Source organism: Panthera pardus, unplaced genomic scaffold (assembly GCF_024362965.1).
Source record: "Panthera pardus isolate Hobbes unplaced genomic scaffold, ASM2436296v1 HiC_scaffold_24, whole genome shotgun sequence".
In the NCBI taxonomy this organism is placed as follows: Eukaryota; Metazoa; Chordata; class Mammalia; order Carnivora; family Felidae; genus Panthera; species Panthera pardus.
In genome coordinates this window covers 98,867,578-98,891,253 of record NW_026526810.1, presented here as the reverse complement: position 1 = coordinate 98,891,253, position 23,676 = coordinate 98,867,578, and the positions used below count along the sequence as shown (strand labels likewise).

At 36.2% G+C, this 23,676-nt stretch overlaps 1 protein-coding gene and 1 long non-coding RNA gene across 14 annotated transcripts in view; one reads left to right on the top strand and one right to left on the bottom strand.

The window, feature by feature from the left end:
- LOC109268387 (uncharacterized) overlaps positions 1-10,880 on the top strand; it is a 98,473-nt gene extending 87,593 nt beyond the window's left edge. For 5 of the 6 annotated variants that reach the window (XR_008417213.1, XR_008417212.1, XR_008417211.1 and 2 more), the window contains one exon: positions 10,675-10,880. This is a non-coding gene — a long non-coding RNA (uncharacterized LOC109268387). Of the gene's footprint in view, positions 1-43; positions 301-10,674 lie in introns of those variants that run through there. The other variant, XR_008417216.1, reaches the window with a different exon arrangement.
- The window catches only part of LRRC9 (leucine rich repeat containing 9), a 118,754-nt gene that overhangs the window by 70,951 nt on the left and 24,127 nt on the right, over positions 1-23,676 (bottom strand). For 7 of the 8 annotated variants that reach the window (XR_008417210.1, XM_019451646.2, XM_019451647.2 and 4 more), the window contains 8 exons: positions 22,730-22,885; positions 19,972-20,168; positions 18,964-19,095; positions 12,922-13,098; positions 12,049-12,166; positions 3,932-4,061; positions 1,883-2,005; positions 73-188 (listed from right to left, as the gene is read on the bottom strand). Coding sequence is in view for 7 of the 8 variants with exons in the window: in XM_019451646.2 (XP_019307191.2) it covers positions 73-188; positions 1,883-2,005; positions 3,932-4,061; positions 12,049-12,166; positions 12,922-13,098; positions 18,964-19,095; positions 19,972-20,168; positions 22,730-22,885 (1,149 nt within the window). In the remaining variant the exon portion in view is untranslated. The remainder of the gene's footprint in view (positions 1-72; positions 189-1,882; positions 2,006-3,931; positions 4,062-12,048; positions 12,167-12,921; positions 13,099-18,963; positions 19,096-19,971; positions 20,169-22,729; positions 22,886-23,676) is intronic. The other variant, XM_019451643.2, reaches the window with a different exon arrangement.

Below are 23,676 nucleotides of genomic sequence, written 5' to 3'. Positions count from 1 at the left end.
TAGACTTCTGTTAATTACTATTTCTGTTCTTTTCTTACTTAAGGAATTCCAGTTTTAAAAATACATCCATACCATTGTAATATACTCAAATTCAACGATGTATTCTGGCAAAACAAGATCATGATCAAAGACAAACCACTTGAACTGCCGAATGCTGCAATCACAGTTTCTCTGTCCCATGATAGAATCTAGAGTAAAATCAATAACAAAACAAGAAAAACACTCTTCAAAATGAAACATAATATACTTTTTTCATTATTACACAGATTAATAAACAATAAATTCAGTAAGTTCCAACTATTACGTTATTGAGACTGGTTTTTTTTTTTTCCTATTTTTCCACCCCTCCTAGACAGTTTAATTTTCTTTCTGCAGGTTTTTTTTTACCCTTTAATTTTTAAGTTCTTAAAGTTGAGATATAGTTTACATATAACATTGTATTTGCTTTAGGATTACAACATAATTTGATACATGTGTACATGGAAAAATAATTATCACAATAATTATAGTTAACATCCATCACCAAGGATAGTTACAATTTTTTTCTTGTGCTGAGAACTTTTAAGATTTACTCTCTTGGCAACTTTCAAATATCCAGTACAGTATTGCTAACTACAGTCATGCTGTACATTACAATCCCTAAGACTTTTTTAAATCTCAAAACTGGAAGTTTTTAACTTTTGACCATCCTCACCCATTTTGCCTCTTAGTTTATTTATTTGACTATTTAGTATGGCATAGGAAGGTGTGTATGAGTGCCACATAGACAGGGGGTGGATTGTGATGGTTGATTTTATGTGTTTACTCGTCTAGGCTATGGTGCCTAGTTGGTGAAATAGCAGTCTAGACCTTGCTACTAAAGTAATTTTAGATGTGATTAACATTTAAATTAGTGGACTTTGAGTAAAGCGACAGTTTCTTAATTCTAGAAATTACTAGTCACCTTTTCACTACATAGACTAGTAGGGTTTAATTTTTTTCATCATGTCCTTTTCCTTTTCATACTTTGTCATTTTTCTATTCAAATATACTTTTGACAAATGTATTACTCAAAAACCTTTGTTGTTAAAAGTGGGTGGGTTTGGGGTGCCTGGGTGGCTCAGTTGGTTAAGTCTCTGACTCTTGATTTCGGTTCAGATCATGATCCCAGGGTCATGGGATTGAGCCCCACATTGGGCTCCACACTGTGTGTGGAGCCTGCTTAAGATTCTTCTCCCCGCCCCCCTCTTCCTTTTCCCTGCTCCGGCTTGCTCTCTCTCTCTCTCAAAAAAAAAAAGGATGGGTTTATCTTTTGAAATACATATAATATACATGAAATACATAGACTATACATGAAATATATAATATATATGTAATATATATGTATTATATCACATATATGTATATAATATTCATATGATGTATGAAATACATACATAGTATATGTATAAAATACATGAAATTTCATATAACAGTATGCATGAATGTGTAAATATAAAAGTTTACAAGGGTGACTAGGTGGCTCAGTTGGTTAAGCACCTGACTGTTGACTTCAGCTCAGGTCATGATCCCAGGGTCCAGCCCTGTGTCAGGCTCCATGCTAAGCATGGAGTCTGCTTAAGATTCTCTCTGTTCCCCCTCCCTCTGACTCTCTCCTCTGCTCATGGTCTCTCTCTCTCTCAAAAAATAAATGTTCACAAAATTAAAAATCTATACACACACATATATAAATGTCATTGAAGCAGGGAACAGAAAAATAGTTCATTAGTAGCCAGCACTAGATTTTTTTTAGAAAAGTTTACAAACTTTATTAAGTAGAGATTAAGCTCTATACATCTGTATTAAATACAAGCATTTTGTATTCAGAAAAATTAAAGCACATTTCTCTTTACGGCAGACATACTTAGTAAATATTTTCGAGGAGCAAACACTGAATTAACCATTGGATAGTTAGCTTGATTGATGGAGTCCTGTTCACGAGCCTGAACACTCTGGCCAAGGAAAACCTTTGTAATGAGGAGGATGCCTAAATATGAATAAAACATCATTTTAACAGTAATTCATTTTAGTAATTTTCCCATATCACCTTCCTTATTAGTCCCAGACTTGACTATGTGTTCTGTAAGGGCAGAGATCCTTGCTACCTTGTTTGTCATTGTATAGCAAAACAGAAACTCGGTAAATATTTGTTGAACAAATGAAATAATTATAAAAGAGGATTCCTGTGATTAAAGCAAAGCTTTACAGAAAAGGAATAAGGAAAGAAAATAAGTTAGCAATGTTTTTTATCATGTGATTTGAAGTAAGAAACTTTTTGTTGTTGTTATTAACTGGGTAAAAATTCATCTCTGAATCATCAGCACCTAGCACATCACTTAGATCATGGGAGGTACTCAATACATGTCTACTAAATGGATAAACATTTCTTTTCCCTTTAGATTTCTAAGAAACCTTTGGATTCTCTCAATCCTAAGGATGTCTAGGAGTCACTGAATCCTATAATGTAACTTGTAATCACTAGACAAAACATTTAGATGACTTTTTTTACACTATACGAGTTACAGAATGCGAGTTGAAAGAACCTAACTGTTTTGGGAAACATTTCAGAAGGATCTAGAAAAACATGATGAGGTGTTTCTTAAGATGGGAATGGAAGAGCATGAGAAAAAAGAAGCAAATGGTTTTTTTTTTAATAAGGAGTTCTTTCTATATTCAATTATCTGCTTAATTTTCTGATTATCATTAACTGAATGAAAGGCTGCAAGACACATGTAGTTTGTCATGAATAATCCTAGCAGAGCTCTAGTCTGGAACCTAGAATATCACTCTTATAGACTTAATTTAACCAAATTTCTGACTGCCCAGTCTTCAGTAGGTGTATAGTGGAGACCAAAGAATAGGTGTCCCTTACTTCCTGACCAGGTCAATTCTCCGTATTATATATTCTTTGGTAATATGCACTAACATTTCCTCTTTGTTATGAAATTGTTATGTTATGAAAATTTTAATTTTACATTTATTTGTGTGCTTATTAATATTTGTCAGTACCATAAAGGAGCAACTGTGTCTGGTTTGTAAAGACTATATCCATACTACTACCAAGTGCCTAACACATAGTAAACATTCCATAATACTGGTGGAACTGAAGCATGAACAGTGGAAGGGTGAGGCAAGAGGACCTAATGAGCTGGACTTTTCCCCAGTGTGTGGTTACAAGGGGACCTCTCCCAGAAGTGTCCTGCAAATTGGCTCATATGCTTTTATCTATCTATATATTCAAGATGCAAATAAAGTACTGATCATTGTGAATAAAGTACCAAAATTTTATCTTCTATGAGGCAATTTATAAAGAAATCTGTACACTACAGTTTGTCTTTAGCCAGTTTTAGATTTGCAACCAGGTTTTCTTGTATCTATGAAAATGATTAAGTCCTGCCTTCCCAAGTGCTTGGCATGATGACTACTGCATAATTGTGCCAAGTTCTCTTTTCTCTTTCCTATGAATTTGGGGTGGTGTGTGTGTGTGTGTGTGTGAGAGAGAGAGAGAGAGAGAGAGAGAGAGGCATGCATATATACTGAGTTTATTTTTAGGACACAAGTTAATGAACAAAAGTAGACAGCAAGGAACTAAGATGGTGGTGCAGTAGGAGGACCCTAGGCTTGGCTTGGCCCTCGAATGAACAAAAGCAGCCGGTTTCATATAAATTGGATTAAATGTGAGTAACAAATGAGTCCCATTCTATTAATGTTGACACAATAATCAGTAAGTATTTGTTCATAAATTGTAAAGTTACAGATCAGAAAGTCGTATTTCACTATACTGGTAAATACTAAATAAAATAGTTTCTGGAAAATCTTCCTGATTGATAAAGCCAAGTATTAAAAATGTTATGAAAATAATTAACAAAGGCTTAAAACTAAAAAGTTCAGAAATACCATATATTTGTATTACCATGCCTGAAGAGCTCATGCTCAGGAGAGTTCTTCTCATCTTTGTACTTTTGCTGTAGAAATTCAATTCTGGGACCCTCACACATACTTAGGCTGTTAGCGAGAATAACAGCTTCTTTTCTGAGAGGCAGCTGCAAAGAAAAAACAAAGCTGAGTATTTTTACAAAACTGACAGTACTTCAGCTTCAATACAGATGGCTTATTAGTTTATGTTTATGTGTCTGGGCAAAAAAAAAAAAAGGGCTAGATTCATTGAAAAGCAGTAGATAACTTTCAGGTGCAACTTCATTCTGTAAGGCCATTTATATAATATGCTTTAAATTTACATGCAAATAGGTTTATGAAAAGTGATACACAGTATTCGTTCCTGTAAAAGCAGCCAGAGTCAGGACTGACAACACTGTGCGGTGCAGGAGCTATAGTCTTACACATTTTCAATGATACTCCACTAGTAATCATGTAAATTCCAAAAAAGAAAACCCTGTAGGTTCTTACTTATATGTGAGATATAGGTAAATATAGATACATGGATAAAGATTTGGTATAAATAGTGTTCTTGGTTTAATAATCTACGTGGCTTTCCAGATACATCTCATTGTGCTAATGCATGGAAATTTTAGTTTGCGTTGGGACTAGATTTATTTCTTAAAAATGTTTTATCAGAAATACAGTAATACAGGGGTGCCTGGGTGGCTCAGTTGGTTAAGTGTCCAACTTCAGCTCAGGTCGTGATCTCATAGTTCCTGAGTTTGAGCCCTGGACCAGGCTTTGTGCTGACAGTGCAGAGCCTGCTTGGGAGTCTCACTCCCTCCTCTCTCTCTGCCCCTCCCCACTCATGCTTTCACTGTCTCTCTCAAAAGAAATAAACAACAACAACAAAAAAGAAATACAGTAATACTCTAAAATTCATATCACTTGCTATGACAGCTCTGAAGAACAAATAAAATCTCTATTTTTAGTAGTAGAAAACCTAGAGCTAAGAGAGATTATATAATCTATCCAAGGACAGAAGTAGAAATTAGCAAAGTCATAATTTGAACTCAGGTCTGCTTCTCCTTGTCACTATCTCAGAGTTTTGAAATTATTACAAGTTTAATATTAGTACCCAAATTATCTAAAAAATATGTTTTCTATAAATGCTGAGTTGCTTATTTACTTTTTCTTACTAAAAGCTGTTACCCAAAGAGGTTTTAAAATTTTTTTAATGTTTATTTATTTTTGAGAGAGAGAGAGAGAGAGAGAGAGAGAGACACAGAGTGTGAGTGGGGGAGGGGCAGAGAACAAGAGGGACAGGCTGAGCTGTCAGCACAGAACCCGATGCAGGGCTCAGACTCATGTCTGTGAGATATGACCTGAGCCGAAGTTGAATGCTCAACTGACTGAGCCACCCAGGCGCCCCCCCAAAGAAGTTTTTAAAATATAAATACTAAAATGTTGCTCATGTTACCATAAATTTCACATCCCAGTAAATATAACCTTATCAGATTTCCCATGAACATCACTAACTGTTCATTAGATACAAGCTGTGTACGTGGCATTGTGCAGCTATAGCCTGGTCTTGGTCCTCAAGTGAGAGAGGGAAGATGGTGAAGACAGCACAGGCAGCAATCTCTCTGACATTGGCTATAGCAACATTTTTCTAGATATGTCTCCTAAGGCAAGGGAAATAAAAGCAAAAATAAACTGTCAGGACTACATCAAAATAGAAAGTTTCTGCACAGCGAAGGAAACAATCAACAGAACAAAACGGCGACCTACTAAATGAGAGAAGATATTTGCAAATGCTTTACCCAATAAAGGGTTAGTTTCTAGAATATATAAAGTATTTATAAAACTCAATACCCAAAAAACAAATAGCCCAATTAAAAAATGGGCAGAAGGCATGAACAGACATTTCTCCAGAGAAGAGATACAAATGGCCAACAGACACATAAAATGATGTTCAACATCACTCATCATCAGGGAAATGCAAATGAAAACTACAATGAGAGATCACCCCTCACTTGTCAGAAAGGCTAAAATCAACAATACAAGAAACAAGTGTTGGCAAGGGTGTGGAGAAAAAGGAACCCTCTTGTACTGTTGGTGGGAATGCACTCTGATGCAGCCACTGTGGAAAACAATATGGAGGTTCCTCAAAATGTTAAAAAAAGAACTACCCTACAGTCCAGTAATCATACTACTGGATATTTGCACACACAAAATAAAAACACTAATTCAAAATTATTCTTGAACCCCCAAGTTTATGCAGCATTATTTACAATAGCCAAACTATGGAAGCAGCCTAATTGTCCCCCGATAGATGAATGGATAAAGATGTGGTATATATGCACAGTGGAATATAATTCATTTGTAAAAGATAATAAAATTGTGCCACTTGTGATATGGATGGATCTAGAGAGTATAATGCTAAGTGAAATAAGTCAGAGGAAGACAAATACCATATGATTTCACTCATACGTGGAATTTAAGAAACAAAATAAACAAGCAAAGGAAAAAGAGAAAGAGAGAAACCAAGAAACAGACTCTTAACTATAGAGAACAAATTGATAGTTATCAGAGGGAAGGTAGGTGGGAGGATGGGGGAAATAGTGAATGGGGATTAAAGAGTATACTTACGATTAAAAAATAAAATGATTTAAAAAATAAATAGATAACAACAACAAAAAGAATCAGAAAATGTAAAAAAAAAAAAGGAAAAAAGAAAAGAAGAAAGAGGGGGGAAGATGGAAACTGTACCCAGTAATTAAAAATACAAACCATCACAGGGTGCCTGCGTGGCTCAATCAATTAAGTGTCCAATTCTTGATTTTGGCTCAGGTCATGATGTCACATGATCCAATGAGATCCAGTTCTGTGTCAGGCTCCACGCTGAGCACGGAGCCTCCTTGGGATTTGCCTCTCCCTCTTCCTCTGCCTCTACCCTGCTCATGCTTGTGTACTCTCTCTCAACATAAATAAATAAACATTAAACATTAAAAAAATACAAACCATCACAAGATGTGTCAAATAAGATCTCCTTTTTTAAACGAAATGTTTTTAAGAACCATCTTTGTAGAGGTGAGGGATCAATGCTAGGCTTTAAAGATTAGACATAATTCCAATCAAAAATCTTAAAAGAAAGTCTTTTTAAGAGGAGAAAGCATATGAAGGTATAGAAACAGGTACGATTGTCTATTCAACTATCATCCATCTATTCAACTATCCATCATTCATTAATCAGATTTCCACTAGGAATCTCTAAAGAAAGTCCCTGTCCTCAAGGTCTTGTAGAGAGATGCACACCATGATTGCCGTGGAGATCCTTCTGCCACTCCATAGATCGATTTCCTGGGTGTTCAAGTGACCTAACCTCAATACAGCTGTGTTTGAGGTTACAGCTTACTTCTGTGTCATCTTAACTCCTCTCAATTGTATTTTAGTATAACAAATGTGCTACAATAAAATTCTCAACTGCCACTGATTGCCACTTAACCAGCTTCCGCTAAACGACTCACAGGATTAAGCAGTAATTTCCATCCTTTCTAAATACCATAGTATGGTGACAATTCAAGGATAAGAGGGTACTGTAAAAAATACTAGCATAGGGAATATAGTCAGTGATACTGTTAGTAACATTATATGGTGACAGATGGTGACTACACTTATTCTAGTGAGCACTGAGTAATGTATAGAATTGTCGAATCACTATGTTGTACACCAGAAACTACTATAACACTGTATGTCAACTATACTTCAATAATAAAAATTAAAAAAAAACTGATATATTTCTGTTCTCCCCAGCTGTGTTGTACGCTTACAAAAAGTTGGTTAATTTTGTTCCTAAATGTTTTATACCAGTTGTATTTGTTATTGAAATTATACACATGAAATAAAACAATGAAACATGAACAAGGATGAGAGCTGTTTCTGTGAAAAATAAGTGGAAAGTGTTGGTAAGATTCTGTAGAGACTAATCATTAAAAGCTTCTGCTACAGCATGTGTAAATGGGGCAAATATAAAAGCTTGGTGGTGGCAAGGGGGAGCATACAAACTAAAACTAGATTGATTCTTGCACTCAAGTTCATGCTCAACTTTAAAGAAACTGAAACTAATATGTAATATGGTTATGGTCTGATGTAAGAAAGATTATCAGGAGTTTCAACCTCATACTCAGAGGCTTTGGCCCTATGTAAAAAGATAGATGAATGAAATGTAAGTTTATATGTTTTAAATTTGCTGAAGGGGTGCTCGCTTCAGCAGCATATATGTTAAGCTTGCTAAAGTGTTCCTTAAGTAAATAATTTATTTAAAGTTCTCCTTTTTTTAAGTGTTATTTAAGTGAACTCTACACCCCATGTGGGGCTTGAACTCACGACCCTGAGATCAAGAGTCACATGCTCTTCCAACTGAGCCACCTGGGCGCCCCTAGTTCTCCATTTTAATGGATTTTCTGATAAACCTGTAAACTAGGCAAAAGGGATCCTACTATCTGAGAACTCAGGAAAGCCTTCGCAAAGGAGGAAGTCCTTAAGTCGAGACTTGAAGGGTAAGTTTGCCAAAAGAAAAAAGTAGGGAAGATCATTTCATCAAAAGGAGGCATAGCACTGAGGTATGTTTAGGAGAATCACAAAGAAAGTACATACTTCATTTGGGATATTTGTTGTATTTGGTAATAGGGAGTCTGGTTGAAGCTAGATTTTGAGGGGCCTTAAGTGCAAGGCAGAGGGATTTGGACTTCATTATCATGAGTAATGGGAAGAGACTGAAGGATTTTCATCATGAGAACAATGCAGTGTGTGCTATGAAAATAATGTTTTAGGAAAGATTAATTTGTCTGTCCTTTTAAAGGTGGAAGGAATAGAGGGAAGACCAAGGGCAGAGTTGCCTATTAGGAAACTACTGGCAAAGATTAGAGGGAATGTTCTAAGTGGTGGCAGGCAATAGGAACAGGGAGGGAAAGGAAGAATGCAAAGTGATATGGTAAAGGAAGAATCACTACAATGGTAAATGATTAGATACAGGGATAATGAAAAAGGGAGTGGTTGGATATAATTTCAAAGCTTTGAACCTGGTCAGTGGAGAGTGACAGCATTGTTGGTAGAAATAAGACAAGGAGAGAGTTGGTTATGGACAAAATATTAAAGGCTGGTTTTAGACATATTGTAGAAGGAGATAAAACCGGTTAATCACATAGGAATGGCAGCTGTGGGTGTCAGAGCAGAGAGCAGGAGGTGGGCTGGCTGAGGACGTACACTTTGGAGAAAGCCAAGTGGAATAAATGATACTCCTTAAGTCTATTGACCAAGTCCTTGGGCATCAAAGAGAGTAATGATGTAAGCCAGCCCTCTGCCTTACAAAGTCACTGCCAACCTAAGCCAAATCTGTCTTCTAAACTGCTTACACAGCTCATGCTTTTTAATCTTATCCCACCTCTTAAACAATGCAGTACATGTACATTTATCTTGATTTCCTGTGTGCACATAATAGCATAAAAAATATGCTACATGCTACACAGTGATTTTTCTAGCCAATTATACTCCATTTCTAAGATTTTAACAATGAGAGTAATTGATCATGTGTGGAGAAAAACAAGATTATTAAGCCTTAATCTTGTGGTATTCTCATGTTTAGAGGGAAGAGGAAGAATTAAAAGAAAACAAAGACAAGACAATCAGAAAAATAGGAGAATAACATTAGTGTAATATTATGGATGCCAAAGGGGAGTTTCGAAAAGGAAAGAGCAGTCAATAGTATCAAATACTTCAGAGAATAATGGTAAATCTTATTTTAAAATTTTCTATGAACTAACATGATATTTATCTTTCTCTGACTGACTTATTTCATGCAGCATAATGCTCTCTAGCTCCATCCACCTCATTGCAAATGGTAAGATTATGTTCTTTTTTATGGCTGAATAATAGGAGCTAAAGAGTATTATGCTACAAGAAATAAGTCAGTCACAGAAAGACATACCACATGATTTCACTCTAATATGGAATTTATGAAACAAAACAAATTAACACAGAGGGGGGGAAAAAAGAGAGGCAAACCAAGAAACAGACTCTTAACTATAGAGAAGGTACTGATGGTTACCAGACGGGAGGTGGGGAGGGGGATGGGTAAAGTCAGTGATGGAGATTAAGGAGTGCACTTGTGATGAGCACGGGGACCTGTAATGGAAGTGCTGAATCACTCTTTTGTACACCTGAAACTCATACGTATGGCACATGGAATTTAAATAAAATCTTTAAAAAGCCCAAAAAACAAAAAACAAAACAAAAAAAACCCAAAAAACTTTCTATGTGCCAGGAACTGGTCCCAAGAACTTTCTGGGTAAATTTTAATAATACATTCTATTTAATGTAATCTATCTGAAATATTATCATTTCAATATGTAATCAGTATAAGAAATTATAATCTCTTTTCTATACCAAAACTGAGATTTATTTAAAACTTTTTAGCACATCTCAATTCCGACTAGTCACATTTCAAATGCTCAGCAGTCACATGCGGGTGGTGGCTACCATACTGAATAGCTGGCTGTTTGAAGGATTAGAGATACCGCATCTCCTAAAGGAGCGGCAGGAGATAAGGCGCTAGGCACAGTGTCGGGCAAGCAGGAAACACACAGAAATGTTAGCCTCATCTTTCTGCCAACCTTCGTGCCCATGATGGTTCATAGTTCTCTGGAATCACCCTGAGCACTCCACTCTACTTTTTCAAATCCTTTATTCCTCCCCTCTTTCTTTCTTCTCTTCCAGAAAGTACATAAGGGCACTTTCGCCACACCAGCCTGCTGAAGCCACTGTCCCTCTGGCCTGCTGCTGCAGTATCCCCCCTATGTAACCTCCTGCCATCAGCTCCTACTCCCTCCAATCCATTCTCCACTGAATGGCTGGAATGCTGTTTTGGTGATTTTTTTTTTAACTGTAAAAAGTACATGAAGTAAAACTACCATTTTAACCGTTTTTAAGTGTACAATTCATTGGCATGGAGTACATTCACAATGTTGTGCAACCATCACCACTATTCATTTCCAGAACTTTTCATCATCCCCATAGAAGCTCTGCACTCATTAAAGAATGACTCCCTATCCTTCCATCCTCATCCCCTGCTAACCTCTATTCTACTTTCTGTCTGTACCAATTTGCCTATTCTACGTACCTCATATAAGTGGAATCATACAATAATTGTAAATTTGTGTTTGGCTTTTTTCACTTAGCGTAATACTTTCAAGGTTTAACCATGGATCAGAATGTATCAGAATTTAAATCCTTTTTATGGCTAGTGTGCCATTGGATGGCTATATCATATTTTGTTTATCCATTGTGTCTTGAGGGGCATTTGGGTTGTTTTGACTTTTTGGCTATTATGAATAATGGTGTTATGAACATGGAGTGGTGTACCAGTATCCAAAAACTTTTGAATGCATACCTCACTAAATCCTAACCACAACTCTGTGAAGTAGATACTATTATTACCTTCATTTTATATATAGGAATAAAAATGCACATAGAGGTGAAGTCACTTAGCTCCTGAGTAGGAAAGCCAGGATTTAAATGCAACAACATTGTCATTTTTGTGTGCGCCATGATGTGAAAAGGGTGAGGGAGCACTGCTGTACAACAGGGTGTTACAGCTGCCTCAGCAAGAGAGCAGAAGACAGAGAAAGGGTGACTGGATATTTTGGAGCTCAGAGTGACCAGGGAGCAAGGTGCAGACAAAGAAGTAGAAAATAAAGAAGTGGTGGCAGTAAGAGAGAAAGAAAAACAGGATGACAACCAGAAAGCATAGCAGTGTTCAGCGAATGGACTTTTTTTTTTCAAGATGGAGAAGACCCTAGAGTGTTTAAAAGAGATTAGAGAAATAGATTTCAAGATCATTAACAAAAGGATCACAGCATGAAAATAGGATACATAGAAATATTAGATAGGCAGATAAATTAATTAATGGACTTATTCTGGTATAATTCAAAGAAGAAAGATGCTATACTTTGTAGCACCAAGCTTTCTGTGAAATAGCAGAAGTTGGCTATAAATATGAATAAAAGGATTGAGAACCAAGCCCTGTCTAACCAATGGCAGGGCTTTATTCATTAGGAAGAAAGCATTATTCTGAATGACATTTTATGCTACCTTGTTCGTTTCACTGTCTTTGAATCCTTTTTCAAGTATTTGTAGCAGATGCTTTTTCTTCACTGTAACTTCAGGATCAAAAACATAAAAAAGACATTCCAGCATCTTTCGATAGCTCCTTAAGAATAATTAAGATAAAAAAAATTTGAGAATTGATTTCAAAAGAGCTTAGGCATAGATAAGACAATCATATATCCTGCCCTGGATATTTCCCATTTATAGTGAATGTCCAGTGTCATTACTAAGCCTCCAATCCCCCTCAGTCTCAAAAAGAGCCCCAGGGGCACCTGGGTGGCTCAGTTGGTTGAGCGTCTGACTTTGGCTCAGGTCATGATCTCAAGGTTTGTGGGTTCGAGCCTTGCATCAGGTTCTGGGCCAACAGCGAGGAGTCTGCTTGGGATTTTCCCTCTCTGCCCCTCACCTGCTTGCTCTCTCTCTGTCTCTTTCAAAATGGACAAATGAAAACTTAAAAAACAAAAAAGGCCCCAGTGTGGGTAAACTATGATGTCATCCTCCTCAAGGGAGATGCATGAAAAGGAAATATTTACTAACAAGGCATATTTTCAATATTGTGAACTTAAAAAAAAATGTTCATTTATTTTTGAGAGAGAGAGAGCGAGAGCGAGATTGAGACCGAGCAGGGGAGGGGAAGAGAGGGCGGAGGGAGAGAGAATCCCAAGCAGGCTCCAAGCAAAGTCCAACACGGGGCTCAAGCCCATGATCCGTGAGATCATGACCTGAGCTGAAGTTGGGCGCTTAACAGACTGAGCCACCCAGGCACTCCAATATTGTAAGCTTTTAAAACAGAATGACTCTTTACAAAATAAAATCAGACTTCTGTAAAAATGTTCCTTACGGAATTTAACTTCTTACTCTGAATCATGCATATCTTCATTGTCAAGAAACTTCTGGAGTTTCTCTTCAAATTTTAGTCTCAGAATACGGTTGTTAACTTTGATGATACGTTTTACTTTCACTCCAGTAATACCATATGGCCTGAAGTCCCAGGTGCAAAAACGTGAGAGAATTAGTTCATAGCAGGAGTTAAACCTATATGGGAAAACAGAATATATATAAAGAAAAGAACACATTGTCCTTAAAATGTTGAAGAACACAAAGTTACATATAATAAAAGTTATAACCCATATTTTATATTTTTTGCTAAAGATACATTGTCATATCATAGCTCTGCTTTGGTCCAAACTGGGCACACTTAATCAATAAAAGAGATGTTAAACTTTGAAACATAAAAGTAAGAGTTGTTTTTATTAATGATTAGATATGTGTTTTGACTGAAAGACATGTTGCTTGAGTAATCCTTCATTACTGAAACACTTTGTTTTTTGGCTTCAGTGAAACCATATATTTCTGGCTTTCTTCTTATTGGCTGCTCCTTAATGGTTTTCTTTGCTGATTCTTTTTCCTCTGGCAGCTTTCTAAATGTTGGACTGCACCTGGAATAAGTCTTGGGTGCTCCTTTTGTTTCCATGAATACTATTCCTAGGTGATTTCATCTGGTCCCTTGGCAATATACAGAAAAAATATATTTTATATATACGGATATATTCCAACATTTTACTTTCAGACTTTATCTCTACCCAATGTATGTGGATATACCCCTACTTGAACATCCAACTGCTTAGTTGGTATGTTCACTTGCATATGGAATAGGCCTCTAAAACTTAATTCATCACCTGCTTCTAAGCCTAATCCTTCTGACTGTTTTCCATCTCAGTATATGGTACCAGCATCTAACTGGTAGCTTAAGTTAACATCCCAGGAATGAAACTTGCCTCCTGTCTGTCTCACTAATATCCAATTCTTTGGTCAAATCTCTTTGGCCTTACATCTAAAATATCCTGATTATAACCCTATGTCATCACTATCACTGTTATTACTTTTTTGCAAATCATCATCATCTCTCATTTGGACTACTGCCAATAACTTCATAACTAGGGATATAGAAGTGAAAGAGGCAGGGTCCCTCCTCTCATGGAGCCTATATTATAAGGAGTTGGCCAAAAAATAAACAATACATAAATAAAATCATTTCTAAACTGACAAGTGCTTTGAAGAAAGAGAAGTTTGGGGTAAGGACTGGAGTGGGGGCTACTGAGTATAGATCTGGGTAAGATATTTCAGAGAAGATATTTGAGTGAAGAAAAGGAGAAGAAGGGGCCAACTATGTGAAGATCTCAAGAAAATGTATTGGAAGTGCTCATCTGCTCTCTACTGCCCTTACTGGGCCATGCCCTATCTTAAAGTAGCACAGAATTTGGACTAAGATGAGATTTTAAAACGAATCAATTTGGGGGCACCTGGGTGGCTCAGTAGGTTAAGCATCTGACTCCAGCTCAGGTCATGATCTCACGGTTCATGGGTTCGAGCCCTGCGTTGGGCTCAGTGCTGACAGCTCAGAGCCTGGAGCCTGTTTTGGATTCTGTGTCTCCCTCTCTTTCTGCCCCTCCCCTGCTGTGCTCTCTCTCTTTCCCTCTTAAGAATAAATAAACATTAAAAAAATAATAATAATAAAATAAAATGGATCAATTTGAAAAGAAAGCTAAGTGATCCTATATGCGATACATTTACCTGTAATGAGATGTCTGGTCCTCACTGGCATACAATATCAACAAAGGCCTGAGCATGAGTGTGGGCTAAGATCACAGAGGTGAGCTTCCTGGTGGGTGGTCTTTCCCTGGGACAAACTCATTTAGAGTGAGTGTCTGCCTTTCCCACTAGCGAAGACTGAACCAGTGCAGCTAAGAGCTGCCCAATTGCTCTTCCCTTGGAGTTGAAAAGTGAGCTGCCCAAACCAAACCATTCCCGGAGGAGCTCACAGTCTGTTAGGAGACAGACACATATAAGTAGTGTGGCAACCAGCTGATGCTGCTAATTAGTTCGGAGGTCTGGATAAATAATTACATCATCACCAGGAGTGGGAAACCTCCAGGCTCATGTATAGAGGGATCACTGTCTGGGCCTGATCAGTCCAAGTCACTCCTACATAATACATCCTGGAACCACTGAAGCTCCAATTACTACTTGCACTCTATTTTTATTATTATTATACTCTGATAGAAAGTGTTGTAGGCATTTTATTTAGATAAAGTTTTGTCATATAGTAACAAGGATAAACAAGGGTAGAAGCGATAAATGGACAACACCTAGCTTCTAGTTCAGTTCCCAGGAATGCAAGAACTAAGAATGGCACAGGAAACTCCATGAAGTGGAATCCTTTCATAGAGCTTTTCTCTGCCTGGAAATTCAGTAGCTGAGCCCTTCTTCACATAGAATTCCTACAGCCCTGGAGACTGGGAACCCCCGTGCTAATGGGACATGGGCTCTGTGCTATCTGGAATCCGAGAACTAAAGCCATTCAATAAATCACCTGGTCAAGCTGGAGATGAGAAGACATCACTCACAGAGTGCCAAAATACTGCTAGAGGAGGGAGAAGCAAACCTATAACTGACTAGGAAGTACTGTGACACTCCGTATTATCAGTTCCTCGTAGAAGAGGACACTTCTCATAGCATTGTTGGTAACGTGCTACATGCACTGGGCAGCATCTCATTACTGACCTGAGATATATGCTTTCTAGTCTGAACCTCAAATAATAACTGTAGGAACTTATATAAAATAATATCTAAATCTCTTATACCTCTCTTTCAAGGGGTCCCAAAGACTTAAGGGCGAAATTCAAACTACCAGCTCACGGTGCGCTTTAATGATCAGGCCTTTGTCATGTGGAAATACTGTAGTTCTCCAAATGTATTATAATAGTTCCATACCTTTTCACCACACGCTGTTTCCTCTGCTTAGCAAGTCCTTCCCCTAATTCTGTGTATAGTTAACTTCTATCTGTCCCTCAAATTTCAGATCAAAGTATCTCCCTCAGATGTCCCCACTTCCAAAAACTTTCTCTACACCCCCATTCTGGTTTGAATGTCATTCTTCTCCAGACCAACAATTATCCCAGAGTTTAGTACTGCTTCATTTCCATAGTCTCCCATACCAGATGGCAGCCTGGATGAGAGCAGGAACTGTAATTTTACCCCTAGCACCTAGAATAGAATCTGGCCCATGGTAGAAACCCAGTGGATGGATGCTGAGCAAGTGAACACAATAGAAAAGATTCAAAGATGAATAAGAATGCAGTCTCTATCTTCACTGAGTTTATAAACAAATGGAGCAGAAAAGTAATGGGACAAACATAGGCAAAATTATAACTGAGTAGAAGATAGGAGAGATGCAACATAGTGCTGTGAAGATTCAAAGAGAATAATAATAATGACTAATCTGATAAAGATGACAAAGGTATTCCTCACAAAAGATGGCTCTTGATGTTGGCCTTGAAGATAAAGTAAGTTTTGACAGACAATGATAGAGAGTGAGGGCAAGGATGTAAGGTATTCTGGGTGAAGGAAGCAGAACAGAGGAAACCACGGTGGTGCACCAGGTGTGTCCCAAGAGCAGTGAGGCACACACAGTTTGGCTGACTCTGGAGGGGTTGGAAAAGTAGTAGGATGGTTTGAACACCATATGGTGAAGCCCACTGAATATTGGGGTGAAAGGTTTGAATATCACTTGGAAAATAACAGGTTGCTACAAAAGGCTTTTATTTTGTTTTACACAGTGCTCTCTGTGTAGGAGGTGTGCCAGCAGGGACCACATAGGAAATCATTTAGTTATCTTTACTGATTGATTAGCAAATACCAAGTACCTACTATATGCAGACACTGTACTACACCCAACGTGTGGCTTGAACTCACGACCTCCAGATCAAGAGTCGCATACTCTACCGACTGAGCCAACCAGGTGCCTCAGGAGCTATTTCATAGTATCCATAAAAAATCACAGCTAAGGTGGCCAAGTTTGTAAAAAAACAATCCTTCAAATTCTGCCAATATAGATTTGATTTTCTTCTTAAAATGGAACAAGGCTGTTATTACTAAAGCCAAGTAAACAATTGCTAATGCTTATCAAAATCCATCAACCTAATTTACTATCAGGTTGACATAGTTACCTAATGGCTTTTTAGTCATTTTGCTTTTATGTATTTTTTCCTTATAATCTACTTGTTTTGTAAAGAGACTACTCTGCAATAAGTTAAAAAGAAACGGAAATAATAATAAACAAATCTGTTTAGGTTGAGTGAATATAAATGAAAGACTGAAAAATTTTTCATGCACCCTGCAGACAGACAGCATTCAACTTTTGTACTTGAAAAATCAAGGCCTTTATTTGTTTATATGGGAAATGGGATGAATCCCCTTTATATCTTTGCACAGAAAAATCAAGTATTGTGGTTAAGTGAATAGTGGTAACTGCTGGGCCATTGATGTACTGATACAAGAGAAAATATTTTAAACGGTCTATTTCTCACTTGGGCAGAACTTCTTATGGCTTAAAGTAATTCATAACAATTACATATTTTTATTTATAAAAAGTTAATACAGGGGCGCCTGGGTGGCTCAGTCGGTTGAGCATCCGACTTCGGCTCAGGTCATGATCTCACAGTTTGTGAGTTTGAGCCCCGCGTCGGGCTCTGTGCTGACAGCTCAGAGCCTGGAGCCTGCTTTGGATTCTGGGTCTCCCTCTCTCTCTGCCCCTAACCCACTCACATTCTGTCTCTGTCTCTCTCAAAAATAAACATATAAAAAGTTAATACGAATTTTGCATTTTACTCCATAAAAGTCAGTGTTTGTTTCAACACTGACTGCAAATACAATCCGCTGGGATGCTGGATCAAGTCCATTCAATCACTTTATGTGTTTCCTGCTTTCTCTCTACACACCCAAATTCGCAGTATGCTCTAGGGTTGTAGGGCAAGCTTTGGCTTGTTCACAGCTCCCCAGTTTTGAGGAAATGATTATAGAAATGTGGAAGTTATAATTAGTGATATTTTCTGCTGCAAACCTTTTCTTTCCTTCCTTCCTTCCTTCCTTCCTTCCTTCCTTCCTTCCTTCCTTCCTTCCTTCCTTCCTTCAGAATTATTTTCTAAGTTGTACCCTCAAGTTGAGGCAACACAGCCATTTCCTTGTTTGTACCAGGAGTCTTCAATTACGAAGTGTGTATGCCCGTTTCCTGTTTCTGGTGGCTCTCTGCATTTCTGCCTAAATGGACTTTTAACCCAAATTCCTGGTTTTTAAGTGTATGCCTTATTTCAACTCAGAGAGTCCATGTGCCCCCTGACTCTAGCCAGCTCTAGACAACTGGTTTGACCTTGACTATGGACCCCCAGGAAATTTGCTATGGTGCCTCCCCCAGTGTCTGCGACCTGCTGTTGCCAATCTTGCTCCTGTGTTCCTTCTCTATTGTAGGTTCTCACACAATATTCAGAATCCAGGGCCACGTCCAGTCAAGAAATGAACAGTATAAACATATATGAAGTTAATACTTAGCCATAAACTTAAAAAAATTTATTCTGGCTCTTGGGCTAAGGGAAATTGGGTAAAGAGCAATGAAATATCATTAGGATGTTCTGAAGATTAGCTCACAGCAATTATGTAAACAGAAAAACATATTGGTGGCAAAATAGGTAACAGCTACTCTTCAGTGGATGAACATTCTATATGAGAAGTGTTTTGAAAATTAGACATTTTAAGATTTTATAAGTTGATATTTTAGCTGATGATCCTAAGCACCTAAAATTATTTATTTTTTTAAAGTCTATTTATTTTGAGAGCAACAGAGGCAGCATGAGTGGGGGAGGAGCACAGAGAGAGGGAGAGAGAATCCTAAGCAGGCTCTGCACTGACAGCATGGAGCCCGACGCGGGACTCAAACCCATGAACCATGAGATCATGACCTGAGCTGATACCAAGGGTCAGATGTTCAACTGACTGAGTTACCCAGGCACCCCTAAGCACCTAAAATTATTTTTAAGGCTGTAATTAAATTTCAAACAGATTTACCAGTCATCAGATCGAGTGCCTTCTTCAAAGTGGATATTTCCCACAGTTTCCAACTCAATTAACAAAAATGGGATCCATAAGCCATGGCTTTTCTTCTTTTGTTTTACTTCAACATGATAAATTGCTTCAATCCTATTTAAGAGAAAAATTAAGTTATTAGAAAAACCTAAATATCACAACATTAAAATTATAGTTAAAATAGATTTTTTAAAAAAGGCTGATATAAAAATATAAGGCATTTGTCAATGGGTACAGAAAGCTTGGTGTTAACAGTTAAACCAAGTTAAAGACATTCTGTTTCTGGCAATAAGGTTAGAAGTCTCTCCTGGCTCTGCCGCTTATGGCTCGCAGATCTTTTGATGCTGCGGTTTCTCAGTAAAATGGCAATATTAACAGTACCTACACCTGAAAAGGCTTTTTTTTTTTTTTGACGATTCTATGCAAAATACATATAAAGCTCTTAGCAAAGAATTTGGCAGAGTAAGAAATAAGTGTTAGCTGTTAGGAGGAGTAGTAGAAGCAGTAGGAGCAGTAGGAGTATTTACAGGGCAAACTAACTTTATCCATTTAATGCCCTAGTAAATAAAAAATTATTGGTACTTACTAAATCTTCTGCTTTATATTTCTAGTTGAAACTCAGCCAGAGTTTGTTTCTACGTGACTCCAGACAACTATGTATGTGCTTTGCTCAGTCAGGTCTATGTGGTGAGTTTCTCCATCAGTAGCAGCTCTATTTTTAGTTTGCAGACACTAGAGCAGTGATGTGACAAGAAGCCACTAGGGGGAAGTTTGCTGTACCTAATTAAGCATTGCCTCTGTAAAAAACTATGTATGTCGGCTTTGAATCAATGATGTCTATCTCTGCTGGGAATGGGACTAGAAACACATTCCGTGTTTTACTTCATAATTCTTTCCACCCCTGAGGAAGAGAACTGAGCTCGACTGATAGCCTAGAACATTCTATCCTCTCCTGTTTCAAATTTGAACTAGACAATTCATAAAACATACTCATCTAGTTTTTTGTTCCAGAATGTTACCCTTTCATTCAAGGCATTTAGTTTGGTCAGTATCTTCTGTTGAAGATTTGGCTCCTCTGTGACAGTTTCACACTTCTTTGATTTTTCAAGTTCAGCTACTTTATTGTTATTGGATCTATCACCGTGCCCTTTGGCAGATCCCTTGAGTTCCGCAAGTTCCCGTTCCAGCTGTTGAAATCAGTGTGCCATAGAGCAAAACATTTTAGTGGAATTATGAAATATACAGTTAATTTAAATAAATAAAATAGAAATCTAGATAATAAATAGGCCAAACGCATAAAAACATGCCAAATGTGCAATTACAACTTTGGTGCAAGTTTAGTCAGTCAATTTCTTTTGACCAAAGGACATTCTTAAATACTTCAAACATGGCAGTTCTTTTCATCGAAATGAGAAAAGCAAAGAAATTGATTTTTAAATATTAGTGATGAGCTTCCTTCTATTAAAGCCAAAGTAAAATTATAACAAATACTGGTTTGGGTATAAATAAAATATTTAAACTTCAAGGTAATGTGACATTTATCACACCTACTTTTCAATTTTTCAGTATTTTTTTTAAGTACTTTGGTATTCTGGGAAAAAATCAACCATAGAAAATATATAAAACATGTATATTGAGATGCATATTTTTCCTCTTGCCTCAGTCTCCTATATACGGCTCAGCACGGCAATGTTTTTGTTTAAATTTTGATTGTTTTTTCTTGTTCATAGTGGACTTTTTTGGCATTCATTTGTATTTTTAAAAAAAATATTGCATTAGATATGATTTATTGTGATTACTGAGGTGTTTAGCACTCTAATTTTGGGCCTGCAGTGAGTACCTCAATTGCCTTGCCTTAACCCCAGCTTTGTAGGATTTCAAGATACATTGGAGAGATTTTTATAAATAGAAATTTACTGATTATCTGTCCCACCTCTATAATGGCTATATCCAGCTATTAAAAGCAAATCAAGCATATTTATAAAAATGCTATAGTTTATCTAATCTACAGGTATTATTTTTCACATTTGCAGATTTTCCTTAATACATGCATTTGTACACAAAAATAGATATAAAATGATTTTCATATACTGGTTCATTTTTTATCCAAAAATAAATGTTGTTAATGTTTCACTTTAAGGATGTCTATTATATTATTAATTCAAGCCTGTTTATTTTAGGAAGAGCATTAAATATATTTAAAAGACTTGGTTTTTAATGGCAGTATACTACTCTACCTTAAGAATGAATAATTCTTCCTCTTTAGTTAAACAATTAGGTAAGTTTCCAATTTTTTGTTGTTATTAATAGTGTAGTGATAAATATCTTATGTATGTAAATTTTATCCAAATCCTTAGAACAGAGTGCTACCAGTAGGTTTACTGGGTCAAAGGCTACAAGCATTTTTTAGGCTGTGAATACATATGACCCAAATTACATTTCATTGGTGGTGTAGTAGGGTCACACTCATCTTCACCAGCCTGAGTACTGTCACGTGTTACACTTTGACAATTTTATAGGAGAAAATGGTTTTGTTATCTTAATTCACACTTGGAAATTAATAACCAAGTTAAGCTCTTCTTTCAAATCTTAGTCATTTTTTAATTTCTTCTTTTGTGAAACAGAAGATTATGTACTTTGCTCAGTTTTTCTATTTGAATATTTGCTTTTTGTTTTGTTTATTTATGAATGCTTATACTAAGGTTGTCCATCATGGTTTTTTAAAAAGATTTATTTTTAAGTAATCTCTACACACAGTGTGGGGCTCGAACTCACAACCCCAAGATCAAGAGTCACATGGTCTACTAACTGAGCCAGCCAGATGCCCCCATCATGTTTGCTGAAAACTGTTTATTTTTATTAATGATCCTTTTTAGTACCAAAGCATTTTACTTTTATTTTTTGCAATCAGATCTACATTCTGTTCTTTTGTTATTTCTAGTATTCCTTTTATTTGGCAGGCTGAGATCAGTTAACCATATTCATCTATATATTCTTCAGTTTTTTTCATGTTTTTTCATTTTTAATTTAGTTCTTTTTTTCTCCCCACTGGCATTTTTTTTTTTTTTTTGGTAAAGTGTAAACTAAGAATCCAATTCCCCTACCCCCAAATAATTTATTTGTCTAACACTTGTAGAATAATTATATTTTCTTACTTTAAAAAAATACAGTAAGTTCTTATATATAAAAAGTTCTATTTTGAGGTTAATAATCCTTCATTTTTCAAAGCTTACTGTTGGTAAAGGAAATCTAATTTACTCTAAGTAAAAAAAGCACACATAATATAACTACCAAAGTGCAGCTTGCTTTAAAGGTCTCATCTGGTTTTAATACCTTAAAAGTATTATTAAAGGGAAATTTTAGCACTTTAGACCAAAAAATTAATTTTGAGCACAACCTGAATATGTCTAATAAAAATACAGCTGAAATAAATTCTAATAGATTTCAATAACTTTTGGAATCATACTGAATTACACAGCTTTTTAAAACATTTATAAATTTATAAGCCTCTACCTTTTTACAGTTGTAGATTTCTAAGCACACAACGAAGCTTGGTCAAGCAAATGGAATCAAAGGTGTAGAAGCAAACTTGTAGTAATAAAAAAAGTAGTAATAAAAAAATAAGTAGTAATAAAAAAATTATTTCTGTATGTGTATACATATATATATATAATTTAAAAGATAATGCTGTCTTATCACCAGTTTTCTGAAGATATGGCCACTAAAATTTTACAATACTGAATCTTACATTTTTTTTCACAAAGCTAAATAATTTTATTCTTTCTTCTGGCAATTTCTGTAATTTGCATTTTCGTTCATTCAATTTTTCAAGGTCTTCATGAAGATGCCTCTGAACAGTTTTTATACGCATATTGTAATACATTATTTTTTTCATTGCTGTGGTCTAAAAGTGAGAAAATAAAAACCAATAAACGATCAGCTGAAGCAAAAAACATTATTAAGTTTGGTAGCATTATGGGAGTGTGATATGTTCTATATACCCACTGGAAAATTTTACATGCCCAATAACTCATAATGATGATAGCTGAAATGATGACGGCTATACAGAGTGCTATATTTAAACAATAAGCAAAATATAAAATTCCAAATATTTCCTTTGTAGATAATATTTTAAGTTAAGGCATATTCATATTTATTTCGAGGATGACAACATAAAGTGCTTCCAGATAGAATTCAATTTATAAAATCTTATCATTTAGCTAATAAAGCATATTGCTAAAAAGCAAATAGGTCACTGCATTATTCCTATTTAATTAACTTAGGGAAAAATACATCAAAAGCATTAAAAGCAAATGTAACATTATTCATTTTTTAAAAGCATGGGTAAGAAATAGAATTTGATTTTCGCCCAATTCTATAAAAGGATGCTCTAAATAAACTTGTTTTAGATTGAGCAAATGACTAAATTGTCAATCTAATCCCATTACCTAGAATATCTTAATACCAGTGGATTATCTAGTTATAATAAATATATAATAAATAGATTAAATCTACTATTAAGAAATACACCAGCTAAATGGTACCTACAAGTAATATTAGTCAAAAGGAACTAGCTGAGGAGAAAATAAGCAAATCAGATGCACTATTAAATGTGACCTAGTTTTAACTGTTTACCTGAAATAATGAAGACATTTCTCTTTATTAGGTTATCTGTACCTTAAATAATTTGGAAGG